This window comes from Haliotis rubra, unplaced genomic scaffold (assembly GCF_003918875.1).
Source record: "Haliotis rubra isolate DU_JTF1 unplaced genomic scaffold, ASM391887v1 Scf131, whole genome shotgun sequence".
Classification (NCBI taxonomy): Eukaryota; Metazoa; Mollusca; class Gastropoda; order Lepetellida; family Haliotidae; genus Haliotis; species Haliotis rubra.
The window spans coordinates 819,856-833,806 of NW_025765237.1; the positions used below are offsets into that span (position 1 = coordinate 819,856).

The 13,951-nt window shown below is 42.9% G+C and overlaps 2 protein-coding genes across 2 annotated transcripts in view; one reads left to right on the forward strand and one right to left on the reverse strand.

Annotated features, from left to right (window-relative positions):
- Window positions 1-853: 853 nt before the first annotated feature.
- The window catches only part of LOC124267447, a 28,784-nt gene continuing 15,686 nt past the window's right edge, over window positions 854-13,951 (reverse strand). The window contains exons 6-10 of the mRNA XM_046702368.1: window positions 12,568-12,626; window positions 12,131-12,338; window positions 10,725-10,841; window positions 1,462-4,166; window positions 854-1,088 (exon numbers count right to left, since the gene is read on the reverse strand). Coding sequence (XP_046558324.1) covers window positions 854-1,088; window positions 1,462-4,166; window positions 10,725-10,841; window positions 12,131-12,338; window positions 12,568-12,626 — 3,324 coding nt within the window. The remainder of the gene's footprint in view (window positions 1,089-1,461; window positions 4,167-10,724; window positions 10,842-12,130; window positions 12,339-12,567; window positions 12,627-13,951) is intronic.
- LOC124267411 (zinc finger protein 93-like) lies at window positions 7,985-10,682 on the forward strand. Its single transcript, XM_046702325.1, has 2 exons — window positions 7,985-8,054; window positions 9,621-10,682. The coding sequence occupies exon 2, from the start codon at window positions 9,713-9,715 to the stop codon at window positions 10,544-10,546; it is 834 nt and encodes a 277-aa protein (XP_046558281.1). The 5' UTR covers window positions 7,985-8,054; window positions 9,621-9,712; the 3' UTR covers window positions 10,547-10,682.

A 13,951-nucleotide genomic window follows, 5' to 3' on the forward strand; every position in this document is an offset into this window, starting at 1 on the left:
CATGAAGTAGTAGACGGAAATATTTTCTGCTTTTTATTTACCATTCTCTTAATTCATTAAAAGATAGAAACCCATGTTTTCAGATTATTGAACTAAATTTGAACAACGCCAACGGATAAGTAAAGCGCCACGCAGCGCAGTGTTGATAATCTTTTTTATAGATACGAAGCGATCTGCAACATGAACATGTGGTTGTGTTCCACGAGTTTTAAAATTATAAACCCAAACAACAAAATTCAGTTATCCTTCCCCTGCTAATATCTGTGGACGGTGGTGAATAATTGCCAGATAGATTAATTGATTCGAAGAAATTACGCTTCCTACAGTCTCAGCAGCTAGTCGAGATGCTTTTTCATCGGGCATGTAACTCATTTTCACTCGCCAGTTGTAATCTGCCATCTAAAATATATTAAAAATCACATACGTATAACTTGCCTCTTTAAATAACATTCACAAACGACGGATACCAAAGTATCACAAGCAGAATTCACCAACAACGTTCGCAATCACGTAACGTTTCGCCGGCGGTGACGCCATTGTGATTTGCCAGTGGTTGTCCCCCTAACGTCAAAAACGAAGTGGGCGGGGCTTATCGGCCGGGACTGGATCGGTCTATTGGACAAGGAGTTGGAATGTGAGATTCACTGAGACAACGCTGCTACTACTGACAATGGTATTCAACCGAAACAGTTAGTGTGACTGTATATGAATAAGTGAATCCTTTATGTATGAATCACAAAGATAATGCCATTCATTTGTATATAAACATAAAAAAATAGGGAAAAAACCCCACACTCAGAGTTCTGTGAACATGATAAACATACCACAAGTGTCACCAACACTCTACAAGTATTCAGGAATTGTCCTGCATCTCACACATGGCATAATGTTGTCCGTCATACACAATCTGACCCTGGTCATTCACCATCATGGCGGAGTGGTCCCCCCTTGACAGCATCATGTCTGCCTGGTGTATACTGGACAGGCTGCTGGAGTACAGACCACCGTCATGGCCGCCTACAGAGGACGTCATGCTGGGATCCACCGGCTTCAGGTGGGAGGGAGGTTCGTTGTAGTCCCCATCTGTTCTGAAGGTGGTTGCAGTTGACTGAAGGTTTGTTTGAACATGAGAGAACTGACCAGTATTGTGATCTGAGGGTACATGTGACATGTATCCTGTATGAGCTGAGGGTGCATGTGATATATATCCCGTATCATGAGCTGAGGGTGCATGCAATAAATGTCCTGTATCATGAGCTGAGGGTGCATGTGATATATGCCCTGTATCATGAGCTGAGGGTGCATGTGATATATGCCCTGTATCATGAGCTGTGGGTGCATGTGATAAATGCCCTGTATCATGAGCTGTGGGTGCATGTGATAAATGCCCTGTATCATGAGCTGAGGGTGCATGTGATAAATGCCCTGTATCATGAGCTGCATGGTGCATGTGATAAATGCCCTGTATCATGAGCTGAGGGTGCATGTGATAAATGCCCTGTATCATGAGCTGTGGGTGCATGTGATAAATGCCCTGTATCATGAGCTGAGGGTGCATGTGATAAATGCCCTGTATCATGAGCTGCGGGTGCATGTGATAAATGCCCTGTATCATGAGCTGAGGGTGCATGTGATAAATGCCCTGTATCATGAGCTGAGGGTGCATGTGATAAATGCCCTGTATCATGAGCTGAGGGTGCATGTGATATATGCCCTGTATCATGAGCTGAGGGTGCATGTGATATATGTCCTGTATCTTGAACAGATGGTGCATGTGATATATGCCCTGTATTATAGTCAGTGGTCTCAGTAAAGGCGGAAGGTCTCCCATCAGCTATAGTGCTCTGTGCCATGGGTCTTGCATCACCAGATAACTGCTGCTCTGCTGTTGTGCTCGGCTCCAAGTCACTGTCACATGGCTCCCAATCTGGCTCTGTCTGTGGCATGTCAATATCTCTGTTGCCTGGTTTCAGATTATCAGGAAGTGTTGCTCGAAGCTTGACTTTTCCATGTCGGACTTCATGTTTCCGCAATTCGTTTGTATTAATGAAGGGTTTGCTGCACACTTTGCATCGGACACAGTTCTCCAGAGTGTGCCGTTTCACATGTTCTGATAAAGCTTCAGGCTTAGCAAAACCCTTGCCACAGGTTTCACAGCCAAACGGTCTTTCACCTGTATGAATGCCCATGTGGCTTGTGAGGTCACGGTTGGTGGGGAATCCCCGGCCACACACACTGCAGTACTCCAGCCTCCCCTTACAGTACTTCCGCTGATGCAGCTTGAAGTAGGAGGGATCGATGAACCAGTCACCGCACGAGTGACACTGGATCAGGTTCTCCCCTGTGTGGGTCTTCCTGTGGATCTGCAGGTACCATGCACTGCGGTAACTCTTCCCACACTGGTCGCACTTGTGCTGCTTGTAACCCTTGTGGGTGATGTCATGGGAACGGAGATTGCTTGCTGTGAGAAACCGTTTGCCGCACAACTCACAGATAAACTTCTTGTCATCACTGTGTATCTTCATGTGACAGCGGTACTGCAGTTCCGTCACACACTCTTTGTCACAAACATCACACTTGAACGGCTTCAACTCACTGTGGAGAAGTATATGCTTCTTCAGGGAGCTCCCCATTGTGAACGTCTTGTCACACATAGTACAGCTAAAGGGTTTGTCACCTGTGTGGACACGGCGATGAACACTCAAATCTCTTAAATCAAAGAACGCCTTCGGACAGGAGTCACATTTATGTGACCGAACCCCTGTATGGAGCCTTGCATGTCTCTTTAAGTGAGAATTGGTCAAACAACCTTTCCCACATACAGTACAGGTGAAAGGTCGGTGCCCTGTGTGAATGCCCTGATGGCTTCTCAAGGACATCTTGGATGAGAATGTCTTGTCACATGAATCACACTTAAACTTCTGCTTACTGTGGCACTTCCTGTGATTGCGCAGGGCTGAGGAATCTGTGTACGTCTTCCCACAAGTGTCACACTGATAGGGTCGCTCACCAGTATGGACACGAGTGTGAACCCTCAGAGAGGATGCATCCGAAAAAGATTTTCCACATGTGTCACATTTGAACTCCTTGGAAGCCTTATGAGTTTTCATGTGTCTTGTTAAATGTTGCACACTCTGAAAGGAAGAACCACAGACAGAACACACAGAGGTAAGTTCTGAAGAATGAGTTTTTTCATGTTTTTTCAGCATTTCCAAAGATTTGAAGCGTTTGTCACATAGATCACATCTGGCATATTTACATCCACTATGACACTTCTCACCCTTTCCAGTCAGTTTTGACTTATCTTTGCCACATGTTTTACATTTATAAGATTTTCCTCCCAAGGACTTGGCCTTTCCTTTCCTCTCCCCTACAGTGTTTACCCTCCTCCTCCCACCCCCATGACGTCCCATGCTGGCACCAGCAGCTCCTCCAACCCCTTCTCGGTCTTCAACATCATCAACAACATCACCATCACCACTGGCTACATAATCCAACATGCTTTCACTGTCTGACATACTCTCAAAATCTTTATATATCATTTTAGTCCTAGATCTCCTTGGCCTTTCAGATAAACTAGTTCTTACAGTTATAAGGTCATTTTCAGTTGCTTCATGTCCAGGAGTAAATGCTTCTTCAGGAAAGATGTCTTTGGGAGGTGCATGACCTTCACCTTTGCCCTTCAACTGCGTGTCCATAGGAATGACCATCTCAGACTTGTCACAGCTCTCGAGGTCGGCACATGATCTACTGGTCAAGTTTCCATGGTCATGACAGATGTTACATTCAGACTTAAAATCAGAAGCAATCAGCGTGAAACTAATTACAGTGTCTTGCTTCTGCATCTGTTCTCCACAATCACAATTCTCATACACCTCGACTGGCAGAATCTTTGTAGAGACATCACTGCACTTGACTTCTCCATGAATGAATGCACTGAAGATGTGTCTGTTGGAGTCAGTCACTCCGGGCTCGACCTTCAAGCTGACCTCTAATGCAGCATCCGACACAGTGGCCTGGACAAACGAACACTGCAGAAGAGCCAAACATGTTTCTTCTTGACTTGTCACAGGCTTGTCCTTCACCTTGGTTCTATCCTTTGGCTGGCCTCGTTTTCGTCGACTCTTGGGCATGATGAAAGGAGAGCTGACACAACAACTGGACCACTAGTCTGTCAGCAGTTTTCTCCCAAAGCATTGCAACATCGAAAATGATTTGTTTGATCCTGGCATCTACTCTTGTAATAATGTTAATGTGGCATCAGTAAATAATCTCCCCTGTGCAAAATCAGCTCTACCAGAAGATTGTAACATCTGTAACATCATGATCATCAGTTTTTGTCTTGTGTCTTATTGATGCCAATCACAAATGATGTTTTCCCCTGACACTTTTCATTTTTAGCAATACAGTGAAGATTCCAACGCTGACAAACAAGCATCATGGACTGTACAAGTAACCTCAAAAACTTGCACAGAAATGTTTTCATTATATCCGTGAATCAATCTGTTTGTGGATCATGATAACAGTTATCATGAATCCACAGGAGAAGGTGAGCATATCGATTCAACAAACAACCAGTCTTGAGACCTTACTAAACTGAGAATCTATCACAAATAAGCAGTTCTTCTTTCAATATGTTTCAATAGAACAATATTGAATATATTCTGTGGTTGCAAAACAAATCCTTGCCAATGCCGACATCTCCATCACACACAGTCCTGATGTACATGCAAGGGTTCTTCTGTACACTGACTAAAGACACATAGTCTTCCCCAGCCATGTTCAGTTACCTCCCTTTGCCAGGCTTGTGGTGAAACCTGCAAAAGGATGAAGATGCTGAACATGCTGAAGGTAAGACAGTGTCCGAAAATAAGCATGAAAGTCAAGAAGCCCCTTGCTGAATGTTAGTTGCCTTAGGGGGGGGTCAATTTTGTCAGATCTAATCTCAAGAACTCCCATGACAATGATCAGGGGCTTGAAAAAATAGTTCTACTAAAAGTTCTAAATTTAAACATATGTAGGGACTAGCCTTTTATTATGAGGAGGGGAAGAAGAAGAGGAAGGGGAGGAGGTGGGGGAGAAAATGTTACATAAATGGGCGATGGGTATCAAATTTGATATTAGTCCTGCTGAAGGGGTCGTCGGCACGGGTACTACAGATATGTACCTTGGCCATAATGAGAATACAGAAACGTACCCTAGGACGATTCCATTCCCATTGTGTCGTATTCTTGACTGGAACTGTAATACTGTTGTATTAGATACATTTGATTGTGTTATGTAAGTAATGAGAATACACAGTAACGGATATTTCGCGATGCACTTGAATACCACTCGGAATCAGTTGAACGGGAACAACTACATATATACGGTTTCGGTTTTTGATTGCGGAATATGGACTCGTCCGCCTTTAAGGGTACCGGGTACGTTTCTGTATTTTGACTTTGTTTAGGGTACATATCTGTAGTACCTGTGCCGACAACGACCCCTTCAGCATTAGTCCTGAGACCAACCAGGAGGTACGAGCTCGACGAACGGAAGGGGCACGTGAGATCAGTGGGGTGAGACCCACGGTGGGCAGTAGGAGATCATTAGCTCTGTAAACTGCATTCTGGATTCTGGCCTATTAAGTACAATGGCATTCAACATCAGTGTTTTGTTTCTGATCCTAGATTCACTGCAGCAACTATGATCGACTCGTCAGTGTGGTTTTGTCTGTGTAGACTATTCTCGTCCGCTATTGCCTCTGCAATAAACAGTAAAATAATAAAAACAGGAAAGTATTCAATTACCCGCATTGATGATTGTGTTCCTCTTTCCTTGGCGCATAATAAAGAATTCGTTAGAAATTAAACAAACATACATTTCTTGGAGTTTGTTGGCAATGGCTGCTATTAATTCAAGGGAGATAATACTTGAAAGCTGAATTTGATACCGCTATGGAAATGTTTATTCGATCGCCTACACTTTCGATGATTTTTATATCTTTTCGAGGTTTGAGATCTTCATTCCTCCTGTGCAGTGTCCGAAAAAGCCACTGGTCCGCTAGCCCGTGGCTAATAAATATCTAGTCGGGCCAGTAAATCTCCAGTCACTGGCTCGACTGGCTAGTGAATTTTCATGGGGTGATTTTATAAATACACCGCTCTCTCCGACTAGTTAAGTTATAATACACTTTTAAATCATGCAATTTTGTACACACGTACTAGGGGGGTCAGCAATTTTGTACAATAACATATGTTTAAAATTATACTTAGAAATTATGGGAAGGGGTCACTGATTTTGTACATGACATGAGGCAAAACTTGGAAACTATTTCGCACACTGCACCTGTACAAGGATGAATCAATTCGATGAGTATATCCTGGGATAATCTACAACAGTCTCCCTGGTATATCTTATGAGTATTCACGTCAGACAAAGTTTTGACAACACAACATAGATTTGCTTTCAATCGAGCATCACTATTTAAATGATTTTGGGATGTGTGGATGTATTATACAAATTCAATGTGCTGTAATGCCAGGAAAGGTAAGACACTTTGTGGATGACAACTTCTTATTATATTATGATGTGGCGTCTCGATATAGATTCCGTTGTGTAATAAGGAATGATGTACTGCAGCAAAGAACATTGAGTGAGTGAGTTTAGCTTTTGCGTATTAATGTGATTACGCTTTGTCGTCGAGTTCACGTTCATGTTCTTTTCTGGAGCATCTCTCCATTCCGTCATGTATAGACCTGTTCGCCACCATAGCTTGCATTTGGTCCCTATTCGAATCTCACGACTCTACAAAAATCCTCCCATAAAGTATACGTTATTGGTGTTTGTTTACAGTTTGAAACTGCATATTATTTGGCACTCTTCCAAAATGATGTGTTTACCATCCTCACCGGATAAAAATAGTTCTGCCTACTGTCGTTTTTAATCGCTGAGGTGAGAAGTGAAGTGAGGTGACACGGGGATAATATTGTACGTGTGTGTGCGTGTGCGTGTGCGCGTGTGCTATGAGATAATGGTATTTTGGTCGTTTTGACGGTAATCACCCTAAAGTTGACCAGTTAGGTCCAGTGAGCTGTGGAGATCTATCCGAAGGGGTGTTGAACACGCGTTTGTTCTCCTTTGGTTTGTAGTGGAACTGTCATCTTGGCCATGAAGGGGAAAACGACTGAAAGAATTACGCTGCAGTGCATATGGTGCATTTCAGTCTGAGCTGAGCTGAGAGCTCTTTCCAACCCCAAGAGACGCCGGGATCCAAGGACTGCAGGCCCCGGCCGGGTCCAGGTTGGATCCTCATGTGGGTTCCGCTTCCTGAAGCCAACGCATAATTACTCATTGTCTTCTCCGAAAAGTCATTGGAAACGATGCATTCATTCCTACTGGTGTGATTTTTCATATGAACCAAGTAGGGCATGATATTTAACTGTTTTGTCATGGAAGCGTGACACGAGTGATGAAAGCTGGAATCTCAAGCCAGGGCCTAGATTTTCGAAGCTCTCTTAGCGCTACGACAGTCGTAAGTGCCATACATTAACATTGACTTATGACTATCTTAGCGCTAAGAGAGCTTCGAAAATCTAGGCCCTGTATTGTACGTGAGGGTGTCGCTTGCACAGCTCCAATATGTTTCCAGAAAATTCTTTCTTTTTAACAAATATTTTCATATCATTTTTTATTAAAACAACTCAGTCTTGAATATTATTATAAAGTTACAAAGCTGCGATGCACTTTCAAGACTGTTGTCTGTTGCGTTTGATCAGGGATAATCTACAGCGTTCTTGGATTTGATCTTTTATTGACTGATAAATGATGTCAGACCTGTCGTTTTGCTGCAATAAATAAGGTGTAACACAAAAGCACTTCTGTCATAGAAGATTCTAATGGCACAGATTTTAGACTTTGAACATTGACTCAATGCTGATGGGAAGGGCTCCGTCTTGCGAATATTTAGTGGTCTCCATCGGTTAACCCTTCCACTGAGTTATCTCCCCTTGACTGGAGTTTTCTCAAGTTCTGTCGTACTGTGAGGGGTTATTGAAAACAATGGATACGAAGTAAGGTATGCCTTCAGATATGTCACTTTCCGTCATTAAGCAGATATATATTTATCAACACACAGACTCATATGTGTTAGCATATATCCTGATTCACTACACGTGTCCCGATAATTCCTGACATGACCCTATGCCTGTGATGCAGTATTCCGTTTGGTCTGGTAACCAAGCTCAACCAACGGACCGGGCCGGGAACCAAGTGACTTATTTTCCTCATTGATATCGATTACGTGTGTTACCATACGGAAAGTGTCACACCTTTTATAAATTAGTCAACACTTTTAAAGAACGTATGCAAAGAATACACCTTCCGTTCCTAAGTTCTATAAATAGGGAATTTAGTATCCTGATTCAAATTGTTTAATCATGGGTGTTTAAACGCACAAATTCCATTCCATGGGTAGTGATTTTGCAGGAGATAAGACATTTGTACGTTCTGGACATAAAAATATTCTGTCATAATGTCATTTACAAATTTGGCTAAAGTCACGTGAACTGGGCGTCGCATTCTGTCCCTAACAATTATCCCGTAATTTACTGCTGGGTTTTCTTGTTTCCTGTTTCCCAGTTGTCATATCGCTCTTATCTTGTCATGGACACTGAATAGGTCTGTGATGGTTTTTATGTGTACTCGCGTCAGGTAAGTCATGAATAGGATGACGATGTGGATATGATATATTGTTTGATGAAAATAAGAAAATTACATGGTTGCAAAACAAGCTTTTTGGGTTCACATTACTGTCTATTTTGCTCACATTCCTTCAAAGTTTTAATTGTTCAATAATACTTTAGTGGTTTTTGCATCATCAGATCTCTCTATATGTGTTTACCAACAGTTTTTGCAAGGTCTCTATTAAAACAATTCCAAATCATTCATTTTGTACCCATCTCTTGAGACCTACAGTGTGTAACCAGGTAAAGTCAGGCAGTAGGGGATCAAGTTCCAGGGTTGTAGATTGAGACTTGTCTTAGACCTATTCACTCACTCACTCACTCACTCACTCACTCACTCACTCACTCACTCACTCACTCATGTTGGGAATTGGTTAAAATCTTATAATTGATGATTGGTCCCTTACAACCGATCAATCATCGAAAATAATTGGTTAGCGTCATTTATCAAATGTTCCTGTTGTCTTTGGAAAAAATAAAGATAAAACATGTAGTAATTTGGTTTTTTTTGCAAATTAAACGAAATCCATTTGCAAATTTTGCATATTTAAAGGATTATTAGTATGTTAGGAACACAGATTTCATGGATTCTTGAAGATAAATTCAATCATGACTTGGAACGAGCTTGTTGTGCCTATGAAATGTAATTATGACACAGACAAAAGCAACCTTGTGAAAAATATTGTTGATGCAAACAAGTGTTCCAAGATTGGTTGCATTCGATTATGAGAAAACATGTTCGATTGCTTGGTCGTTTAGTCACTGCGACCAATCTTCGATTATTTCAATTAATCGGACCACCACTATCACTCACAGGCCAAATTATTCTTGTATGGCAAAATGGCTTTCAGTTTGGCATGTTCTTACACTAATCTACTGTGTTTCTCTTTCCAGATACAATCAAAAGAGGAAGAACATGTCCTACTATACGCAAACATGACAGTTTATTCTAAATGTGAAGGTCACATACCATCAGCCATTTAAATATGGATCCAGCCGACGAGGGGAGCAGAATAGTTGCACTGCGGTGTCACTTTGCTAAAACATATTGTACAGCTGATACCGTGGATCTCCATGTTAAGTTCTCCCCACTGGCAGCAAGTCTCTCGCTTGACAAACTGCATGAGAAACTGTTTCTTTGTGAGGATGCAGCACTCAGTGTCTACAACACTGATGTGTATGGAAAGTGTGGAAACAGTGTCACATCACACAGGACAGAAATCAGATTTAGCATCTTTGCTGAGGAAAGAGCACATGAATGTTCACAATGTGATGATTCGTATGTAGCTTGTGATTCTGGGTCAGGGTCCGACAGAGGTCAGACAGCAACATTCAAGGACTCCACAGAGAAGGGTGAACCTGCAGATCTGGGACCAGAGTCAGAGATCTCCAAGGTCAAGGTTGTTTCTAAAGATGCTGTTACGGGACCTATTACCTGTTTAGGTGAAGAACGTGCAGATGATGACTCTGATGGTTGTCCATCCGTTGACAGTAACAGGGATGAATATATTGGGGACCAAGTCAAGAGCGAGAAGGAGATAAAATGTGATCAGTGCCTTGAGAAGTTTGATTCCGAAATCCAATTGTCGATTCACTCTGTGTTGCATGTGCAGAACCTGACGTGTGATGTATGCAGCGAAGTGTTTGACTCGAGGAGCAGTCTCCAGAAGCACATGCGAAGTCACGCAGGGCAGAAGTGTTTCAAATGTGAGCATTGTGATAAGAGTTTCTTGGAGAGGAGTGACCTGACAGTCCATGTGAGGGAACATTCGGGGGAGAAGGTCTTCCAGTGTAAGGAGTGCGGGGAAACTGTTCAGTAGAATCAAAGCACTGAAGCGACACACCCTCAACTATCACAGCAACATTCCTGTTCATATCTGTAAAGTCTGCCGGATGGGGTTCACAGATGAAGAAGACCTTCGTTCACACATGTTCACAGACCACAAGGGAAACGAGAAGACAAGGTCACTCGACCAGCAGTACAAATGTTCTTTATGCCCGAAAACTTTCATCAAGAGTTCCCTCCTGAAGAACCATCTCCGCCTGCACCGAAATGGCAAACCCTATCGCTGCATGTACTGTGGTATCACTTTCAAGGATGAGTTGAGCTTCGAGCTGCATCAGGAGATACACAAAGGTGAGACAGGCAAACCCTTCACCTGCAAGAACTGTGGACAATGTTTCTCAAGTCTGACCCTTCTGAAACAGCACAAAGCTTCCCATGATGGTGACATATACAAGTGTGAGATATGTTACAAGATTTTCCAGTCAGGGAAGTCTCTGAAAGATCATCAAAACATCCACAGCGGTATTAAGTCCTATGTTTGTAAGGTCTGTGGTAAGGCTTTGGTGAGTGCAAACAGATTGAAGAGTCATCTGAAAACTCATATCATTGATAAACCCTACAAATGTGAGTACTGTCAAAAGAGTTTCATCAACCCAGGTGATCTGACCAATCACAGAAGAGTCCACACCGGCGAGAAGCCTTATCTATGTGAAATCTGTGGCAAGGGTTTTGCATACAAGACATCCGTTCCCAAACACATGGTGGTCCACAGTGACCTGAAGCCCTACCAATGTGATTCTTGCCACAAGGTGTTCGCCTCGAACCTCCAGATGCACAACCACAAGAAGATCCACCTTGGACTAAAGAACTTTATCTGTGAAGTGTGCGGTAAGCGCTTCACAACTGGCAAGGCCCTGAAGGTTCACAAGTTAATGCATGAAGGTTACACAGGACACGACTGTGACATATGTGGGAAGAAATATAGAAATGTGTACTATCTTGAAATTCACAAGAAAACCCATACAGGCAAGAACCTCCTTCAATGTCACATGTGTGGAGATTCTTTTGCAGATCCAACCTACTTCAAGCTTCATCAGCGAAAGTTCTGCAAGACGATCTTGATATATTGTGAGTTGTGTAACCGAGGCTTCCCTAACAACAAGGACCTGAAGAGTCATATGGGCTACCACAGCGGTGAACGACCCTACGGCTGTGATGTCTGTGGGGAAGGCTTTCGCCAAGTCGGTGTTTCTCTCAGACCACATGAAGAGGCATAATCCTGATAATCTCATCAAGTGTTCTGTATGTGGTAAAGGGTTCATCAACAAGAAGGAGGTCCGCAGACACGAGGCCCGACACAAGAACATTAACAAGAAACGAGCATCACCTCGTATTGCTGTCAGTATTGACCCAAATCAAGTCACAGATCTTCCTGAATTTGAATCAGGAACTATAGAGTCTAAGACATTAGGATGCAGTCTTCCATCAAGCAGTATTGCAGACAGCCATGATCAGGTTTTACAAGAATATGCTCAGTCTATAGAAAGTATACGGAAGTCTGTGATTCCAACATCATCAGGGTATGAGATGAGACCAGATGATACTATCCATGCAGGACCGATTCCAGTTGGAATCCCTTCAGGGCTTCCTCATGGACCTCCACAGGGACTTCAGCAAGGCCTTCCTTCAGGGCCATCATCGGATCCTGCTCAAGCAGTTCAAGGGCCACCTCCAGGTGTGGCTCCAGGTCATCCTCCACTGACACCTCAAGGCCAGCCACTGATGCTACCAGCAGCTGACCCAATTCATTATGCTCACATGGACTCCTGTGCAGGGAAGAAGCCATACACTGTGGAGGGCCTGGACTCACAGCACCAGATTATCAATGACCCAATTCCGCCACACTTGGATTCACGCCACTCCTACTCATCTGTGTTCACGCGGGAGAGTGGTGAGATGGTTCTGATGCAAGAAGGACTGGCTGCCATCATGGACCAGTCCGTGGAGCGACGAGCTGTGCAAACATTTGCTCCTCCCCCCATGCAGTACTTCTACCCCTCCCAGCAGAACCGGTACCATGAGGGGGACAGCATGCCCAAGTACTCATAGTATGTCTGCAAACAGATGGTACATCCAAGTACTCATAGTATGTCTGCAAACAGATGGTACATCTAAGTACTCATAGTATGTCTGCAAACAGATGGTACATCCAAGCACTCATAGTATGTCTGCAAACAGATGGTACATCCAAGTACTCATAGTATGTCTGCAAACAGATGGTACATCCAAGTACTCATGCAAACAGATGGTACATCCAAGTACTCATAGTATGTCTGCAAACAGATGGTACATCCAAGTACTCATAGTATGTCTGCAAACAGATGGTACATCCAAGTACTCATAGTATGTCTGCAAACAGATGGTACATCCAAGTACTCATAGTATGTCTGCAAACAGATGGTACATCCAAGTACTCATAGTATGTCTGCAAACAGATGGTACATCCAAGTACTCATAGTATGTCTGCAAACACATGCAAACAGATGGTACATCCAAGTACTCATAGTATGTCTGCAAACAGATGGTACATCCAAGATGTCTGCAAACAGATGGTACATAAGCACTCATAGTAAGTCTGCAAACAGATGGTACATCCAAGTACTCATAGTAAGTCTGCAAACAGATGGTACATCCAAGTACTCATAGTATGTCTGCAAACAGATGATACATCTAAGCACTCATAGTATGTCTGCAAACAGATGGTACATCCAAGTACTCATAGTATGTCTGCAAACAAATGGTACATCCAAGTACTCATAGTAAATCTGCAAACAGATGGTACATCCAAGTACTCATAGTATGTCTGCAAACATATGGTACATCCAAGTACTCATAGTAAGTCTGCAAACAGATGGTACATAGAGAATCTCACCCGAGTGTCTTTTGATATCAAATATATCACCACGAGTTGATAAAGTAACAAATAAGGCTTGCTGATCATCAACGAGAGTTGATATATTTGATATCAAAAGTGACTAGGGTGAGATTCTATTTATCATCAAAAATCACACTTCATTAGTCTTCAATGAAAACTGTACATCTCTGAACACAGTACTGCCATTAGACTTGCAGTGCGGCGATGGCATAGCATTGTGACATCATCAAGTTCATGACGTCATAGCATTGTCAGGGCATTGTGCTAAATCTACTGTCAAAATGATATCTCCCAGGAGATATCGTATGATCTCACACAAGCAATATCTCCTGTGGAACACAGTTTTGGATGATAAATCCAAGTACTCCTAGTAAGCCTACAAATGGATTGTATTCTTATGTACTCATAGAATGCCTGCAAACAGATGGTGCGTTCCTCAGCTGATTATATTGTCAGGATCTGATTTGTGCTCAAGTACTGATGGCAGTAAGGGAAGTGTGTGCC

What these genes read in the sequence shown, in the direction of transcription:
- LOC124267411 (XM_046702325.1), top strand. Translation starts at nt 9,713, where the DNA reads ATGGATCCAGCCGACGAGGGGAGCAGAATAGTTGCACTGCGGTGTCAC.